At 42.9% G+C, this 20,741-nt stretch overlaps 1 protein-coding gene across 1 annotated transcript in view; it reads right to left on the reverse strand.

Annotated features, from left to right (window-relative positions):
• Positions 1 to 20,741, reverse strand: part of CFAP221 (cilia and flagella associated protein 221) — an 83,594-nt gene that overhangs the window by 48,518 nt on the left and 14,335 nt on the right. The window contains exon 5 of the mRNA XM_060153164.1: positions 20,245 to 20,345. Coding sequence (XP_060009147.1) covers positions 20,245 to 20,345 — 101 coding nt within the window. The remainder of the gene's footprint in view (positions 1 to 20,244; positions 20,346 to 20,741) is intronic.

The following is a 20,741-nucleotide window of genomic DNA, read 5'->3' on the forward strand; positions in this document are numbered from 1 at the left end:
CCAGAGCTGCTCTAGCTATAACCAAGAAATGGAATTACTGGTTAGCAGTAAAGTGAAAATATCAGCTTTACTACATACGGCCAAAACACCCTCCAAAGCACTTGGACCAATTTATCCTTCCACAAGCAGCATGTGATTACCAGCACAGCATTCTCAGACATATTAACTTCTTCCAACCTGATGGGGGTGAAATGGTATCTCATGTTATTTTCATTTTCATTTCTTTGAGGTTGAGCTTCTGCTCATGGGTACCCATTTGGGTTCGCTCTCCTATGAACTGTCTGTGCATATTCTTTGCCCATTTTTCCATTGGGTTGTTCTGTTCTCTTATTAATTTGGAAATTCTAGATATTCATTTTGTCAATTACATCCATTGGTATAAATTCTAGACAAGGGTCATTATAGAGAGTAATCACTTCAGCCAACAGTGAGATGAATACTTCATAGTTTTGTTTGTTCGTTTGTTTTGTTTTGTCTTACCAAACTCATAGACTCTGTCCTAAATCAGGCTCTACTAGAAGTATCAGTTCATCCATCTTAACACTCTGAGACGCTTTCTAATTCTGAAATACAGGGTACATAAAAGTCGTTACATTTTCAAGGCAATTCAACCTAACAGACACTCAGGCCCCACTGAGCATCAGGTCCTTTACAGCACTGGGTAGATAAAACTAACATTACAAATTACACATGCCTCTCAAGATGTAAGCAGCTTTGGGTAATGGTCAACGTGAAGCATGAAACTGCCCAAACCTGGTCCCTGAAGATCAGGCCAGTGACCCCCAGGCCACCTGGGCTACGTGGCCCTCCAGTTGGTACCCCCAGGGGTCTGCTCAGAGCTACCCCAGCAGCTTCTCAGGGTTCTCCTGCTAGAAGCTGAACGTTTGCATTTTCCTGAACAAACAAAAACCGCTAGGGCTTTTTATGTATGCCTAATCTGTAGCTAATTTCAGAGCTCTGATAATTCCCATAGAAAAAGTGTCAGAGTATTTGTTTAATGATGATTACATGAAGCCAAGTTCCTGATGCATTAACCAGTTGGAAAAACAAACAGTTCCTTAAGGGCACAAAATTCCAAGGGCCTTGATTCAGAAAGAGACACAGCAGTGCAAGGAATGCCAATTCAGTGGAAGCACTGACCTTTGCTTTCATTGCTGCTGTTCACATTACGGATGTCAAATTAGTGTGGCTGGCTTCCTTCATCATAAATCAAGGACAGTCTAGATTAATTTGGGTCAAGAGCAATTTTGGCAAATATGAAGTTTAGTATTTTTAGAAGTTTTCCATATGTCAAGAAACAGAATACCGTTAAATCCTGGGGGAACTTAAAAATTATCAACGAAATCCCCATTGCTAAATACAATTAAAACTGATCTGCAGTGAAGAAACGTGAATAAATATACATATCTTATGCCTACTAATCTTCAGATGCAAATAGGAGCCTGAATTAAGCGTTCTTCCATAACTTATAGAAAGCAGTCAATTAACATAGTAAAGCAGTAGAAGTTAGTCCTTTTGGAGGTAATGACAACTTTTATCCCTGATACTCTATGTGGTTTTTTTTTTGGCCGCACTGCGAGGCATGCGGAACTTCTCCGACCAGGGATCGAACCTGCACCCCCGGCAGTGGAAGTGCAGAGTCTTAACCATTGGACCACCGGGGAAGTCCCCTGCTACTTTAGTATTTAAACATTTAACCAAACATGCTAAGGCTCTGTATAAAAATATATTAAGTATTTTAAAAGAATTATTCCCTATTTTTAGTAAAATCCAACCCACACCTTTTAAATACTAGACGTATACATTATGATCATGTACAAACTCTGTGCCTATTAGAAGAAAAGAGTATAAATTTGCCTCACAGAAAGGAAATATTATAAAATAACTTAACATAAACTCAAATTTCTTTCTTGTCCCTTCTCTAAATAAATGCAAGTAGAGGGCCAGACACCACAGTAATTTCTAGTAAATTATATAACATTTGTTTTTACTTTACTCTGATCTTATTTTATCATTTACCCTAAAATCTAACATTGTGTTTGTCTCAGGAGTAATCAAGGTTTTTCTGAGAGAATGAATCATCTTGTGAACTTATTGTATATAACATAAAATCAAATTTCCTCCCTAATTAAAAAGTCTCAATGTTTAGAGAGTGGAATGAGTGAACCATCTTGCCATCAATAGCGCTGGACTCCTTTTTGGAGAATTATGGTAATAACTGATAATGTAAGTGAGCAGGACACCATGGGGCCTTCCCGGAACAGACACCCCCCCACTCACGTCCTCTACCTGCTTCTTTGCTGTAGAAAACCTGTAGCCTCCTAGGCCTTCCCTGAGTTCCAAAGAGTAAATTTAATAAGAGAAGTGAGAAAATGCAGAAAGGAAGGAAAACCATCAAGCAAGACAAAACAATAATAGTTTAGCCATTATACAATCTCAAGGATCTTTAGTTCCTCCTCAAGGGCTGTAGAGAATATTCTGAGCCATGTCCTTTGAGCTGTTTTGCAGATACTGAAACCCCCGCCAAGTGGGAGAGCTTAACTGCACACTGCCCACAAGCACATAGACCCCAGACCCACTGGAACTGGAAGGTTGATGACGCTGACTCCAAATCACCTCACCACCAGCCGAGCAGAATGCCCACGAGCTGATCACACACCCCACAACCCCCCTCCCTCACTCTGTCTTTAAAAAAATTTTCTCTGAAATCTTCCAAGGAGTTTGGCCCTTTTAAGCACTAGCTGCCTGGACTCCTTGCTTGGCACCTGCAATAAATGCTGCACTTTCCTTCACCACGACCCGGTGTCTGTAGATTGGCTTTGCTGCACATGGGTGAGCAGATCCAAGCTTGGTTCGATAACAATAATAAGCATGACAAATGCTAACTATTACAAGATGCTGGATTCAGACAGCACAATAAATTAATCATTAGCTATTACACATGTACAAAACTTTGAGAGAAACACCATCAAGAAAAAGGGAAGCCTTCCCACAGAGACATATGTATAATTTAAACTATAACGTAGACTATAACATGTCAATTTAGCAGGACTTCTCCTTTGTCAACTACTCACTGATACAGGAACCATTTATAGATCAGAAGATGTGGACAGCAATGATGTTTGTGTGACATCCATTCCCTACCAAATGTACAGAAGACTCATGGGAAAATCAAATCTGAGCAAGCTTTGGGACTACATATTATGGCAGTTTAAAAACGCATCTATTGGGACTTCTCTGGTGGTCCAGCGGTTAAGAGTCTGTGCTCTCAATGCAGGGGACCTGGGTTCAATCCCTGGTCAGGGAACTAGATCCTGCATGCCACAGCTAAGAGCCCACATGTGGCAACTAAGACCCAGCACAGCCAAATAAATAAATAAATAAATATTAAAAAACAAACAAACAACAACAAAAAAGTCTATGAACTCTTCAACATTTCTTCTATTGAGAGATTTCCTTCCCTGGAATCTGGGCTCTCTGGCCACTCAGCTACTAGAATGCAGTGGAATGATGCCATACTGCTTTCTAAAGGCCACACCTGGGAAACTGCTATCTCTCGCTCCTCCTGGATACTCACCTCGTTGCCATGCCCTCAGGAAGCCCAAGCAGCCTGTGGAGAGGCCCATGTGGAGAGAACTGAGGCTCCCGCCCTCCACCCAGCTGAGCCCAGAAAATGGCCAGCGTGTGAGTGGACCATCTCCGGAAGTGGATGTCTGAGTCCCCAGCTAACTCTGCACGAAGCAAAGCAGCCTTCTCCATCAGGCCATATTCAAATAGTAGATCCAGGAGCAAAAAAAACGACTGCTGTTACTCTAAGCCACTACTTGTAGGGTGTTTTGTTACACAGCAGTAAGGAAAAAACGGACCCAAACAGCATTCTCTCTTTCTCATCTCATTTCTCCTTTAGTGAATGATTACCTTACCCCATTTCTGGTTGGAATAATAATTTGGCAATTTTTTAAGTCTTTTTTCTCTTTTTGGTAGTAGCCCTTCATATGTCCCAGTCACACTGTGCTTGCCCCTCAGCTAACCCTCTTAACAACCCTGTGAGGTGAGTACTATTACTATGCCCATTTCATGGACAAATAAACTGATCTGTGGGGCCGTCCAAGGACACACAGTTAATAAGAGATGAGGTGGAAATTAAAGCCAGGACCCCAGGACCCTTAACTGCGATACTATACCTCTCTTCTCAGTCTCTAATAGCAACCAAGAGCTAAGAACATCTCACTGTTAGCACTGCCGTCTTCTTCCCTATTGACTTTCTCTTTAAAACCGATCCCTCGATTTAAAACTCAATTGAGGATTGGTTCAAGATGGTGGAGTAGGAGGACGTACTCTCACTCCCTCTTGCGAGAGCACCAGAATCACAACTAACTGCTGAACAGTCATTGACAGGAAGACACTGGAACTCACCTAAAAAGATACCCCACATCCAAAGACAAAGGAGAAGCCACAGTGGGATGATAGAAGGGGTGCAATCACAATAAAATCAAATCCCATTACTGCTGGGTGGGTGACTCACAGACTGGAGAACACTTATACCACAGAAGTCCATCAACTGGAGTGAAGGTTCTGAGCCCCACGTCAGGCTTCCCAACCTGGGGGTCTGGCAACGGGAGGAGGAATTCCTAGAGAATCAGACTTTGAAGGCTAGCGGGATTTGATTGCAGGACTTCAACAGGACTGGGGGAAACAGAGACTCCACTCTTGGAGGGCACACACAAAGTAGTGTGTGGATCGGGACCCAGGGGAAGGAGCAGTGACACCAGGGGAGACTGAACCAGACCTACCTGCTAGTGTTGGAGGGTCTCCTGCAGAGGCGGGGAGTGGCTGTGGCTCACTGTGGGGACAAGGACACTGGCAGCACAAGTTCTGGAAAGTACTCCTTGGCATGAGCCCTCCCAAAGTCCACCATTAGCCCCACCAAAGAGCCAAGGTAGGCTCCAGTGTTGGGTCCCCTCAGGCCAAACAACCAACAGGGAGGGAACCCAGCCCCACCCATCAGCAGACAAGTGGATTAAAGTTTTACTGAGCTCTGCCTACCAGAGCAACAGCCAACTCTACCCACCACCAGTCCCTCCCATCAGGAAACTTGCACAAACCTCTTAGATAGCCTCATCCACTAGAGGGCAGACAGCAGAAGCAAGAAGAACTACAATCCTGCAGCCTGTGGAACAAAAACCACATTCACAGAAAGATAGACAAGATGAAAAGGCAGATGTACCAGATGAAGGAACAAAATAAAACCCCAGAAAAACAACTAAATGAAGTGGAGATAGGCAACCTTGCACCAGATGAAGGAACAAGATAAAACCTCAGAAAAACAACTAAATGAAGTGGAGATAGGCAACCTTCCAGAAAAAGAATAAAGAATAATGGTAGTGAAGATGATCCAGGATTCTGGAAAAAGAATGGAGGCAAAGATCGAGAAGATGCAAGAAATGAATAACAAAGACCTAGAAGAATTAAAGAACAAACAAACAGAGATGAACAATACAATAACTGACATGATAACTACACTAGAAGGAATCAATAGCAGAATAACTGAGGCAGAAGAACGGATAAGTGACCTGGAAGGCAGAATGGTGGAATTCACTGTTGCAGAACAGAATAAAGAACAAAGAATGAAAAGAAATGAAGACAGCCTAAGAGACCTCTGGGACAACATTAAATGCAACAACATTTGCATTATAGGGGTCCCAGAAGGAGAAGAGAGAAAGGACCTGAGAAAATATTTAAGGAGATTATAGTCAAAAACTTCCCTAACATGGGAAAGGAAATAGCCACCAAAGTTCAGGAAGCTCAGAGAGTCCCATACAGGATAAACCCAAGGAGAAACACAACAAGACACATAGTAATCAAACTGGAAAAAATTAAAGACAAAGAAAAATTATTGAAAGCAGCAAGGGAAAAAAGACAAATAACCAAATAACATACAAGGGAACTCCCATAAGGTTAACAGCTGATTTCTCAGCAGAAACTCTACAAGTCAGAAGGGACTGGCATGACATATTTAAAGTGATGAAAGGGAAGAACCTACAATCAAGATTACTCTACCTGGCAAGGATCTCATTCAGATTCTATGGAGAAATCAAAAGCTTTACAGACAGGCAAAAGCTAAGAGAACTCAGCACCACCAAACCAGCTCTACAACAAATGCTAAAGGAACTTCTCTAAGTGGGAAACACAAGAGAAGAAAAGGACCTACAAAAACAAACCCAAAACAATCAAGAAAATGGTAATAGGAACATACATATCAATAATTACCTTAAACATGAATGGATTAAATGCTCCAACCAAAAGACACAGGCTCACTAAATGGATACAAAAAAAGACCCATATATATGCTGTCTACAAGGGACCCACTTCAGACCTAGGGACACACACAGACTGAAAGTGAGGGGATGGAAAAAGATATTCCATGCAAATGGAAATCAAAAGAAAGCTGGAGTAGCAATACTCGTACTAGATAAAATAGACTTCAAAATGAATAATGTTGCCAGAGACAAGGAAGGACACTACATAATGATCAAGGGATCGATCCAAGAAGAAGATACGACAATTGTAAATATATATGCACCCAACATAGAAGCACCTTAATACATAAGGCAACTGCTAATAGCTATAAAAGAGGAAATCAACAGTAACACAATAATAGTGGGGGACTTTAGTACCTCACTTACACCAATGGACAGATCATCCAAACAGAAAATTAAGAAGGAAACACAAGCTTTAAATGACCCAATAGACCAGATAGATTTAATTGATATTTTTAGGACATTCCATCCAAAAACAGCAGATTACACTTTCTTCTCAAGTGCGCATGAAACATTCACCAGGATAGATCACATCTTGGGGAACAGATCAAGCCTCAGTAAATTTAAGAAAATTGAAATTATATCAAGCAACTTTTCCGACCACAACGCTATGAGATTAGAAATCAATTACAGGGAACAAAACATAAAAAACACAAACATATGAGGCTAAACAATACATTACTAAATAACCAAGAGATCACTGAAGAAATCAAAGAGGAAATGAAAAAATACCTAGAGACAAATGACAAAGAAAACACGATGATCCGAAACCTATGGGATGCAGCGAAAGCAGTTCTAAGAGAGAAGTTTATAGCAATACAATCCTACCTCAAGAAAGAACAAACATCTCAAATAAACAACCTAACCTTACACCTAAAGGAACTAGAGAAGGAAGAACAAACAAAACCCAAAGTTAGTAGAAGGAAAGAAGTCATAAAGATCAGAGCAGAAATAAATGAAATAGAAACAAAGAAAACAATAGCAAAGATCAATAAAACTAAGAGCTAGTTCTTTAAGAAGATAAACAAAATTGATAAACCATTAGCCAGACTCTTCAAGAAAAAGAGGGAGAGGACTCAAATCAATGAAACTAGAAATGAAAAAGAAGTTACAATAGACACTGCATAAATACAAAACATCGTAAGAGACTACTACAAGCAATGCTATGCCAATAAAATGGACACCTGGAAGAAATGGACAAATTCTTAGAAAGGTATAACTTTCCGAGACTGAACCAAGAAGAAATAGAAAATATGTACAGACCAGTCACAAGTAACGAAATTGAAACTGTGACTAAAAATCTTCCAACAAACAAAAGTCCAGGACCAGATGGCTTCACAGGTGAATTCTATCAAACATTTAGAGAACAGATAACACCCATCCTTCTCAAAGTCTTCCAAAAAATTGCAGAGGAAGGAACACTCCCAAACTCATTCTATGAGGCCACCATCACACTGATCCCAAAACCAGACAAAGATACTACAAATAAAATTACAAACCAATATCACTGATGAATATAGATTCAAAAATCCTCAACAAAATACTAGCAAACAGAATCCAGCAACACATTAAAAGGATCATACACCATGTTCAAGTGGGATTTATCCCAGGGATGCAAGGATTCTTCAACATACACGAATCAATCAATGTGATACACCGTATTAGCAAATTGAAGAGGAAAAACCATATGATCATCTCAATAGATGCAGAAAAAGCTTTTGGCAAAATTCAACACCCATTTATGATAAAAACTCTCCAGAAAGTGGGCATAGAGGAAACCTACCTCAACATAATAAAGGCCATATACAACAAATCCACAGCAAACATCATTCTCAATGTTGAAAAACTGAAAGCATTTCCTCTAAGATCAGGAATAAGACAAGGATGTCCACTCTCACCACTCTTATTCAACATAGTTTTGGAAGTCCTAGCCACAGCAATCAGAGAAGAAAAAGAAATAAAAGGAATACAAATTGGAAAAGAAGAAGTAAAACTGTCAGTGTTTGCAGATGACATGATACTATACATAGAGAATCCTAAAATTGCCACCAGAAAACTACTAGAGCTAATCAATGAATTTGGTAAAGTTGCAGGATACAAAATTAATGCACAGAAATCTCTGGCATTCCTATACACTAATGATGAAAAATCTGAAAGAGAAATTAAGGAAACACTCCCATTTACCATCGCAACAAAAAGAATAAAATACCTAGGAATAAACCTACCTAGGGAGACAAAAGACCTGTATGCAGAAAACTATAAGACACTGATGAAAGAAATTAAGGATGATACCAACAGATGGAGAGATATACCATGTTCTTGGATTGGAAGAATCAATATTGTGAAAATGACTATACTACCCAAAGCAATCTACAGATTCAATGCAATCCCTATCAAATTACCAATGGCATTTTTTACAGAACTAGAAGAAAAAAATCTTAAAATTTGTGTGGAGACACAACAGACCCCAAATAGCCCAAGCGGTCTTGAGGGAAAAAAACGGAGCTGGAGGAATCAGACTCCCTGACTTCAGACTATACTACAAAGCTACAGTAATCAAGACAATATGGTACTGGCACAAAAACAGAAACATAGATCAATGGAACAGGATAGAAAGCCCAGAGATAACCCCACACCCTATGGTCAACTAATCTATGACAAAGGAGGCAAGGATATACAACGGAGAAAAGACAGTCTCTTCAATAAGTGGTGCTGGGAAAACTGGACAGCTACATATAAAAGAATGAAATTAGAACACTCCCTAACACCATACACAAAAATAAACTCAAAATGGATTAGAGACCTAAATGTAAGACCGGACACTATAAAACTCTTAGAGAAAAACATAGGAAGAACACTCTTTGACATAAATCACAGCAAGATCTTTTTTGATCCACCTCCTAGAGTAATGGAAATAAAAACAAAAATAACAAATAGGACCGAATGAAACAAAAGCTTTTTCAAAGCAAAGGAAACTACAAACAAGATGAAAAGACAACCCTCAGAATGGGAGAAAATATTTGCAAACGAATCAATGGACAAAGGATTAATCTCCAAAATATATAAACAGCTGTTGCAGCTCAATATTAAAAAAACAAACAACCCAATCGAAAAATGGGCAGAAGATCTAAATAGACATTTTTTCCAAGAAGGCATACAGATGGCCAAGAAGCACATGAAAAGCTGCCCAACATCACTAATTATTAGAGACATGCAATCAAAACTACAGTGAGGTATCACCTTACACCAGTTAGAATGGGCATCATCAGAAAATCTACAAACAATAAATGCTAGAGAGGGTGTGGAGAAAAGGGAACCCTCTTGCACTGTAGGTAGAAATGTAAATTGATTCAGCCACTATGGAGAACAGTATAGAGGTTCCTTAAAAAACTAAAAATAGAATTACCATATGACCCAGCAATCCCACTACTGGGCATATACCCAGAGAAAACCATAATTCAAAAAGACACATGCACCCCAATGTTCACTGCAGTACTATTTACAATAGCCAGGTCATGGAAGCAACCTAAATGCCCATCGACAGAAGAATGGATAAAGAAGATGTCGTACATATATACAATGGAATATTACTCAGCCATAAAAAGGAACAAAATTGAGTCATTTGTAGAGATGTGGATGGATCTAGAGACTGTCATACAGAGTGAAGTAAGTCAGAAAGAGAAAAACAAATATCGTATATTAATTCATATATGTGGAATCTAGAAAAATGGTACAGATGAACCAGTTTGCAGGGCAGAAATTCAGACACAGATGTACAGAACAAACGTATGGACACCAAGGGGGGAAAGTGGCAGGGGGAGGGGTGGTGGTGTGATGAATTGGGAGATTGGGATTGGCATATATACACTAATATGTAAAAAATGGATAACTAATAAGAACCCGCTGTATAAAAATATAAATAGAATAAAATTCAAAACAAACAAAAAACCCTGATCCCTCTGTGCTTTATTTATTGAGCTTTTTGAAAGACGTGTCCTTTAATTAGCCCATCAGCAACAAAGGGTTATAAAGTCCCAAGACCTTTTCTCAGATGTTACCCACCTCCCCTCAAGTCCTGGCATGCATGTAGAGAGAAAGGGGGAAATCTGGGGCCTGGCCAGTTATTTTCCTTTAAGCTTGAGATGTACATTGCTGTATTCAGAATACGACCAACAAAAACAGAAAGAAATCAGACATAATGATTAGTTTCCGGATAAACCAGACCCCCAAACCCCCAAACGAATGGGCCACAATTTGAAAAGATACAAAGAGTGGAGAGTAAATTATGTTTCAAATTTCAAAGTACGCTCTTTTATCTCAGATGATTTATGTTCTTGTGAACTTTCATAGGCTGCTTATCTTGTTTTCAAAGACATAATTAACTTCACTGGGATTGGGGCCTGAAACCAGAAGCACAGTGGACCCATGATCCTAATGATATAGTCAAATAAAGACAAGCACAAATTCACATAAAGAAACGTTCAGGGAACAGGCGTCTATTCTTTCTTATTCTTTTTCCCTTATAGAATTAAACGCCACACTCATTTCAGACTAGGTTTAGACCAGTGTTAGAGGCAAAGACCGATAAAGAATCAAAGTGTCAGGGAGGTTGGATGTTTTTTCTCTTGCTGGCCTGGCCTTCAAGCTCCTTTCTTGCCCTTACTTCAATTCCTTCCCCAACCCTACTTAGTTCTTCCTACTGGTAAAACCTCACCCTCTCCCACACCCCAGTAGTTTAGGAAAAGGTGGAGTTCTGCTGAAATCACTAGGGAACAGTGGGAATTAAATGAGGTCCCCTTTGCATACTTGGTAAAGGAAGTTACGGTATTTCTCTGGGAGGTGGAAGGTAACTGAATTCTGGAAAAGTTAGAGGTGACCAGATGACATGTCGTCTGCAGAGACAGTATGTACCCTATTCACACTGGTTAAACACCTTTTAAAAAAATGTGGTAAAATGTACATAACATAAAATTTACCATTTCACCCATTTTCTAAGGTACACTTTAGTGGAATTAGGTGCATTCACACTGTTATACAACCGTCACCAAAAAGGCCTTGAAAAGGCTTGAAAAGCCTCCTGCAGATCGAGTTCCTTTTTAGTTGAGAAAAATATAGCACTTATTGGGAGATGATAAGAGGACACACTAAGAACTACTGACGGTCTTTTCCTCTTTTAGGAGACAAGGGAGAAGCAAGCCCACACTGAAGGTATTAAAAACACACTCGGCTGGGGCTTCCCTGGTGGCGCAGTGGTTGAGAGTCCGCCTGCCGATGCGGGGGACACGGGTTCGTGCCCTAGTCCGGGAGGATCCCGCATGCCGCGGAGCGGCTGGGCCCGTGAGCCATGGCCGCTGAGCCTGCACGTCTGGAGCCTGTGCTCCGCGGCGGGAGAGGCCACAACGGTGAGAGGCCCACGTACCGCAAAAAAACAAAAAACAAAAAAAAAACACACACACACACTCGGCTGGAGATGAATGACCTGTCCTGCCGGCCGGGCGCCCAGCTACAGCTCCAAGTCCCTGCCGCTCACCCACCAGCAATTATAAGGACAAAAAATCACTCGGCAGTGGAATAAGAAATGAATTTTTAAAGCAAAGCAGCGTATTTTCAAATACTTTTGGTTCTGAAATTGCAGTCTCTAAGAATTTTAAGTGAGAAGACCCAACGCAGCCAAAAATAATAAATAAATAAATAAATAAAATTTAAAAAAATTTGCACAAAATCAAAGGGAGAAAAGCAGTATCCAGTATTACAATTTCCAAGCTAGGTTCTAATAAGGTCAGTATTACTTTCCCAAATTTCAGTTTTTCAGCCTTTTGATGGCTTTCTCCAGGAGTCAAAAGTCTGGGATTCAACATTTTGTGAGAAAAACTTGAAAAAAACCCCTAACTTTTTGGGTCACTTTTAGGGTCGTATAGCCATCACGAAGCAGAGCCTGGATTGGAATCTAGACACTGCACTGCCTCGTCTCCTTTTTAGTTTCTTTATTGAGGGTCCTCACAGGCCAGGCAGGTAACAGTGAGAGGAGAGGGCTACGTGTGAGGTAACAGGGAGTGGTGGGGACTGCGGCAGCCTGGCAAAGGTACTGCCCTCTGACGGGGCAGCTTCCAGTTCGTCCCTGAGGAACCGATTGTGGTCATGCAGGAATGTGTGCCTAGTACTGCTGGATCTTCCTCTTTTTTTTTTCTTTTAACGAAGAGTGGAAATCTAAATTTTCATGTGCAATCTTCTGATTTCTAAATGTTGGCAACTAACTGAAATTTTTAAAATTTATTTTATTGGAGTCTAGTTGATTTACAATGTTGTGCTAACTTCTGCTGTAAGCAAAGTGACTCAGTTATACATATGTATACATTCTTTTGCATACTCTTTTCCATGATGGTTTATCCCAGGAGATTGGATATAGTTCCCTGTGCCCTACAGTAGGACCTTATTGTTTACCCATTCTATACACAATAGTTTGCATCTGCTAATCCCAAACTCCCAGTCCACCCCCCCCCCACCTTTCCCCTTTGGCAACCACAAGCCTGAAATGTTTACAAAAAATAAATCATGTGGTCCCCAACCATGTGGAACAAATGAAGCAGGTCAGCAGTTTAATGAGATCAGAGCCACAAATTCAGAACGGATGGATGGCTGGCAGGCTGAGGGATAAACTGTCTGCACCAGACTAGACAGGAGGATTGGTGGGACGCTCCCCACTCTCCCCAACAATCTAAAAATTCCTCAGAGAACCATCCTGGACTTTACTCCCCACAGGGAGCTACAAAGGGAAAGACTGAGGTTGAGGGGATGAGATGGGCGAAGGAGCCAGAGGTACAGCTGCCAGCAGCCAGATGCCCACCTCGTAAGACACAGTGACAGGTTGGCGGTGCTGCTGGAGGGCGTGCTGGTCCTCTGGGTGGGCGGGGTGGGGGCGACAGTGGGTGAGGTTGGGCGCAGAAGCTGCCGAGCAGCTGGGACAAGCACAGAGACGCAGCACCTGCAGGTGTGTCCTTCCTGGTCCCGCAGCCGGGCCTCACCAGCAGCCCCTGAAGAAGTGACGGAGCAGAGCGGGGGTATTCGTGTGTGCGTGGGACTGGGGGCTGCGGGCCTGAGGCAGAGAAACAGCAGGAGCCGGACTGCAATGCAGCCTCGAGGGTGAGGGCTGATGGGCTCCGAGGCGAGTGGCACGCTTGGGACCTTGGGACCACAGTGAGACTGGAGGTCACAGATGAGGCATCGCCGCTTCTTATGCACCCAGCAGTGGCTGCAGCCAACCCGCCCTTGTGGGAGGAGTGTTTTCTCACGGATAATGTTTAGCATCTGCCCTTCAAACCAGATGTGTGTCTGCTCTGTGTTATATAACTTCTGGTTGCTGTAGTCAAAATGCCTAGTCCAACGTTTTTTTCCTCCAATTAATCACATCCTGGGACCTAATGTATAAATCCAGTACTGCATGTCTTGTGCATAACCGTTCTAAAGAATCTTATTTTATGTACTGTATGTATCAGAAGAGTGTACATCGCCATGTAATGTAAAAAAGAAAAATCTACATAAATAACGCAGCAACTACCCAAGTGTTATACCAGCTAAAACAATAAATAACCTTTGAACGGTGCATGGTCACATTCAAACGCCCCTCTGCCCCAGGGAGGGAAGGCAGCCCAGAGATGGACCGCCACGTAGTCACCCCACACTCTCCATCATGACACCGTCCACCGGAAGACCGTCCCCTCTGCCAGGCAGCAGCTCACATCAGCTCAACCTCGCACAAATCCACACCATCACTCCAGAGAAGGACAATTCCAGAGCCCGATGAAGCCGGACGGAGGGTGGACAGGCGAGTGTGTGAATCGAGGGCCTGTCCGCCTGCTGTGGATTTGTGGTGCTGCTGCGTGCCCTCCCCTTGGCCAGCTGGTGGACCCATCGCCCGGCTCTGGGAGGGCTGGCGCTGAGGACTCACCCTTGACCTTCTCCAGAGAAGTGCCCTTGGCTGAGGGGCTGGGCACCCCATCCCTGTCCTGCACTCCTTTATGGGTTATGCCTTAGGAAGTCAGGTGCAACGAATCCTTGTTTCTGCTTCTAAGGAACCTAAGGCCCCACGACTACATTTAAATACTTGCAATCAGTGCCTGATTTTGAGGTGTCCCAGGCCCATCTCCACAGCAGTGTCAAGTACATGATGTATTTATTTAATAGAGTTGTTATACTATATATAGAAATTGCTACAGTATCAAGTAGAACATAAGATTATACTTCAAAGCCCCCTTCTGAAACTCACTGAGGTAGGTAAAGAGTATAAAAAAATCCAAATTTTGGGCTTCCCTGGTGGCGCAGTGGTTGAGAGTCTGCCTGCCGATGCAGGGGACACGACTTCGTGCCCCGGTCCGGGAAGATCCCACATGCCGCGGAGCGGCTGGGCCCGTGAGCCATGGCCGCTGAGCCTGTGCGTCCAGAGCCTGTTGCTCCGCAACGGGAGAGGCCACAACAGTGAGAGGCCCCCGTACCGAAAAAAAAAAAAAAATCCAAATTTTAAAATAAACAATATGTCAGCAATATTTATAATTAATTAAAAACACTGTTTCAGAGGTAGACAACAAACGTATGGGCACCAAGGGGGGAAAGTGGGCGGGGGGTGGGGGTGGAACGAATTGGGAGATTGGGATGGACATATACATGGACACTAACATGTATAAAATAGATAACTAATAAGAACCCGCTGTATAATAAATAAATAAGTAAATAAATAAGTAAATAAATAAAAACACTGTTTCAATTCACAATCTCTTCTATTCAACGCCTGGCTTTCACATAGCTTTCAGATACAATCCATTAGCTCAAAGACACCAGTGAAATGATTATACTTCTGATGATCGTTGTAGTATTTTTACCTCTTATAAGCAAATTTTAAAGAAAGGCACAAAACAGTTTTACTATAGTCACATAAGCCCACACAAATATGACGTGAATGTAAGCTTTGAAAAGTCAAACTCTTAAAAGTCTGACAATCACATGCAATATAATATGGCCCAAATTTCAAAGAGAAGCGGTTTCTTTTTAAAAAATATTTATTTGGCTGCGCTGGTCTTAGCTGCGGCACGTGGACTCAGCTGCGGCATGCATGCGGGATCTAGTTCCCTGACCAGGGATCAAACCTGGGCCCCTCATTGGGAGCACCGAGCCTTAGCCGCTGGAGCACCAGGGAAGTCCCCAGAGTGCAGTTTCTACAAGGTACACACGACCGTGCATTTCTCTGCTTCCCTTGTTCAGTGGTGGCCTCAGTGAAATCCACCTTTGCCAGCAAAGCCTCTGAGGCCCTTCTCGCTCAGCCCTTGCCCTGCCACAGCGCTGATAACCCAGGTCCAGGCTCACGAACGCCCCAGAGCAGTCCACAGGTGCCGTTCCTTCCACACCTCTGCCTGTGCCCAAGCCTCCACACTGCCTGAAACACCCTTCTTCCCTCCTGCTCCCTTCCGCTGCCTGATGTCTAGTCACGCTTCAAAAGCTCAGGGCAGGTGCACTCTCCTCTAGGAAGTCTTGTCTGAGCTCCGCCGTCCCACCTGCCCCCAACTCACTTCACACTGAGCTGGGTTACGTGTCCTTCCTCAGAACACACTGAATTAGAAATTAGAATCGTCCAGTTAACAAACAGCTCAAACAACTCAACAACAAAAAAGCAAACCTCCTAATCGAAAAATGGGCAGAAGACCCAAATAGACATTTCTCCAAAGAAGACATACAGGGCTTCCCTGGGGGCACAGTGGTTAAGAATCTGCCTGTCAATGCAGAGGACATGAGTTCGAGCCCTGGTCTGGGAAGATCCCACATACTGCAGAGCAACTAAGCCCGTGCGCCACAACTACTGAGCCCACGTGCCACAACTACCAAAGCCCATGCACCTAGAGCCCATGCTCCGCAACAAGAGAAGCCACTGCAATGAGAAGCCTGCGCACGGCAATGATGAGTAGCCCCCAGTCGCTGCAACTAGAGAAAGCCCGCGTGCAGCAACGAAGACCCAAAGCAGCCAAAAATAAATAAATACATTTATTTAAAAAAAAAAAGAAGAATACAGATGGCCAGGAGGCATGTGAAAAGATGCTCATCATCACTACTTATTAAAGAAATGCAGATCAAAACTACAACGAGGTACCACCTCACACAGGTCAGAATGGCCATCATCAAAAAGTCTACAAACAATAATTGCTGGAGAGGGTGTGGAGAAACGGGAAACCCCCTACACTGTTGGTGGGAATGTAAATTGGTGCAGCCACTATGGAGAACAGTATGGAGGCTCCTTAAAAAACTAAAAATAGAGCTGCCATATGCTCCAGCAATCCCACTCCTGGGCATATATCCAGACAAAACTGTAATTCAAAAAGATACATGCACCCCTATGTTCATAGCAGCACTATTTACAATAGACAAGACATGGAAGCAACATAAGTGTCCATCGACAGAGGAATGGATAAACAATATGTAGTACATATACAGTGGAATACTACTCAGCCATAAAAAATAACGAAATAATGCTATTTGCAGCAACACGGATGGACCTAGAGATCCTCATACTAAGTGAAGTAAGTCAGAAAAAGAAAGACAAATACCATATGATACCGCTTATACGTGGAATCTAAAATATGACACAAATGAACTTACGAGACAGAAACAGACTTGCAGATGTAGAGACTTGTGGTTGCTGAGGAGCGCGGTGTGGGGGGAAGGAGTGGGAGTTTGGGGTCAGCAGGTGCAAACTAGTACATAGAGGATAGATAACAACAAGGTCCTACTGCAGAGCACAGGGAACTCTACTCAATATCCTGTGATAAACCATAATGGAAAAGACTATGAAAAAGAATGTGTGTATAGGGAGCTTCCCTGGTGGTCCAGTGGTTAAGACTCCACACTTCCACTGCAGGGGACACGGGTTTGATCCCTGGTTGGGGAACTACGATCCCGCATATCATGTGGTGCGGCCAGAAAAAAAAAAAAAAGAATGTGTGTGTGTGTGTGTGTGTGTGTGTGTGTGTGTGTGTGTGTGTGTGTGTATATATGAATCACTTTGCTATACAGCAGTAATTAACACAGCATTGTAAATCAACTATACTTCAATAAAATACAAATAAAGAATTGTCTATTTAATCATGAGATGAGGGTTTAATCACCTCTACATCCTTAGTACCTACCATTGTGCCTGGCACACAGTAGGCATTCAATAAAGGTTTGTTAAATGAATGAATGTTGAATAAAGAACCCACCCAAATAATACCTTCAACCCCCAAGGCGGCCTAGGATTAACAGAGGACATTTCAGGTGAAAACCCTTTCAAATAGTCACCACCACCACCACCGCCCCCGACGCCAGACATTGTGGATGGAATGCAGTGCTGGGCAGTTTGCATAGTTAAAGGTTGGGGAAAAGCCATTAAGTCAAGTGCATCAAGTCTTGGGAAGGCGCTGCTGCCAGAATGCTTGGAGAAACAAAGTAGCACGCTTATCTTTTGCAAAAATTTTAAAATATCACAGTGTTACACACAGTAACTCAGCTTCATAACCTGTTTAGCTGAAATTTTCATTCTGATTACAAATGAAGGGCATGATGTATAAAACAGCTTGGGAGAAGCCTCCAGGGAAGTGGGCAGATTTATCTGTTAAGAAGGTCCAAGAGGGAGGGGATGTATGTATATGTATGGCTGAATCACTTTGCTGTACAGCAGAAACTAACACAACATTGTAAAGCAATTACACCCCACTAAAAAAAATAAGAAGAAGAACCAAGGCTGATTTCTGCATCATTTCCTCCTGCCTATGGACCAGTGCTCTCAACCTCAACAGCCTTGCTTACGGTCCAGACAAGGAGTGATTTGTGGAGGGAAAGAAAGAAAAACAGGGAGAGAGAGAGAGGAAGGGAGAGAGGGAGGGAGGGAGGGAGGAAGACAGATGAACTAGGAAGTTAGTTGTTTCCTGCCACTTCAATTTTGGTTAAAAATTGCTTATTCACCCATTTAAAGGAAATAGCTATGTTTGGCCTCAAAACGCATAGAGTGAGTGGGTCCTGCCAGGAGGGATTCACCTCTATTAGCCCCTTTTGTATGGATAATTTATTGACAATTATTTTTGGGGGGAATTTTTATTTTATTTTATTTTAATTTTAGTTTTTGGCCACACCGTGCAGGGATCTTAGTTCCCTGACCAGGGATTGAACCCACATCCCCTGCATTTGAAGTGCAGAGTCTTAACCACTGGACCACCAAGGAAGTCCCTTATTGACAATTCTTAAAGAGCTGTTTTTAAAAAAATAAGTAAAGAGAGATGGTGCATCAGAAGCTCATGCGAAGCCGCTGGGCGGGGGATGGGATCTCACGTCAGCTGAACCAACGCGATTGTTCAGATCTAGATGGTGAGTTTCATTCAAGGGCTCTGAAGCTCACACACCTTGGTCCCCCGCCAGCACCAAAAAGCTTCAGTCGCCCCCTCTCTACCTCTACTACCCAGTCACTAGCAACTTGTATCCCCTGCTCAGAGCTGCCTGCAGGCACCTGAACTTGCTTTCACCCCCAAACACAGACTGAAGCCCACAGTCTTTGCTCACTGTCTGGGCCTAGACCACAAGGCATCTAGTATCTACCAGCTACTGGGTGACTTCATCACCTGCAAGACGTAGTCCACACTCTTTGCCACCACTGTGCTTTTGTACGTGCTGTTTCCCTGCTTGGAATGCCACCCTCACAGCCCGCCCCGTGGTGGCTAACCAGATAGGATAACCGGACGTCCCCTGCTTAGGCGTGAGGACCTTCCCCATCCCTCCTGCACGAGACCCCGCGTGTGCCCTGATTACAACGCGGGCACGCGGTGTAATTAATCAGTGACGTGGTTCTGTCCCCATCAGACTTTAAGACCTTCAGAATGAGAACTTTTGTCTATTCATCTTTTTACCACAGGTGATATTCCAAATATCACCCAAACAGGACTTCACGGGCAGTGTGCCACTAGTGTGGATACAAAGCTGGAGCCAGGTCCTGCAGGTCCGTTCCCCCCCACCCCACCACCACCAGATGGCTAGGTATTAACAACTTAGTTACAGAATCATTGGAGGTGAGGGGCGGCAGGAGAGGGGCCAAGCAGATGGCAGGGAGGGACTGGGGGCTCAGGACAGTATATATTTCCCAACCAGTACAGAAATATTTCAGCGTTTAACAAGATTTTAACAACCGGCATGGCCATTGTATCTCGGTATCTAACAGCTCAACAGTCACCTTCTTTATGTCCCTAGGGACAGACAGCACTGTGCCTGGTAGTAGGTATTTAGTAAATATTTACTGCTGAAACAAGACACACCTTGAAATACAGCTAGAGTCATCAACTATTTTCCCAACAAGGAGGGTGGATTTGAGATTTGGCTTCCATAGTGACTGTCCAGGGTCTTGGCCTTCCCTGTGGCCATTCCGTCCAAAAACACATGCTGGTTAATGCACAGGCATGAGATGCCTCCCTGGGACTCCGACACTAATACTCCCAACCCTGCAGGCCCTCCAACTACCGCTGTTGCCAACAGTATTTGGACCTTCTGGCAGCTACCCTGCCCTGTGAAGGGGAGCCTGTGGAGAAAGAAGCCTGCGCAGGGCAGCAAAACCAAGGTCCGGGGAGGGTCAGGTCCCAGCAACCCCTGTTAAACCCCTAGACGCAGCCATGCCTGAAGGTGCGTGCCATCTTGCACCTTTCAGGTTGATGACCCAATAAATTCCTTTCTTGCTTAACGATATTTTGACTCGGTTGGGTTTGTTTGTTGGTTGTTTGCTTTGCCTTTGCAACTACAAGTCCAGTCTAACTCAGCTAGAAGGAAAACTTTCCATTAGGAAAAACAGAAATCTAAGTTTTTATCTATGTGAGTCTCTCTTAACTTTTCACATCCCATGACAGTTTGGTAATTCATTTTGATAACTTACCTTTCACCAAGTAGAACATTTGATAGATTTATAAATGAGGGAAAGTCCAGTCTATTTATGACAGGATAGGCGTGGATGGGGACAAGCAAAGTCTCATCTCCCTAAAATTAATGGGAAAAAAGTCAAGTTTACCATGCTTAAGACTATAATTTTCTTTTTTTCTTTTTCTTTGTTTTTGGCTGCGCCTCGCAGCATGTGGGAACTTAGTTCCCCGACCCGGGGTTGAACCCACGCCCCCTGCTTTGGAACAACTGGACTGCCAGGGAAGTCCCAAGACTATAATTTTCAAAGATGAATTTGTAGATCCTTTATTTCTTATCTTGTTTTCTATCATTAAAAAATACCTCCAGAAAAAAAGGGAAAACATTTCCTTAAAAAAAAAAACACTGAGTGCTTAAATATAACAGTTGAAATATTGAGTTTTCTTAGCTATAAACAAAGTATAGAAAATTTTTAGCGTATTTCACTGAAATGATATTCAATATTATCCAGGAAAG

Source organism: Lagenorhynchus albirostris, chromosome 6 (assembly GCF_949774975.1).
Source record: "Lagenorhynchus albirostris chromosome 6, mLagAlb1.1, whole genome shotgun sequence".
NCBI lineage: Eukaryota > Metazoa > Chordata > Mammalia > Artiodactyla > Delphinidae > Lagenorhynchus > Lagenorhynchus albirostris.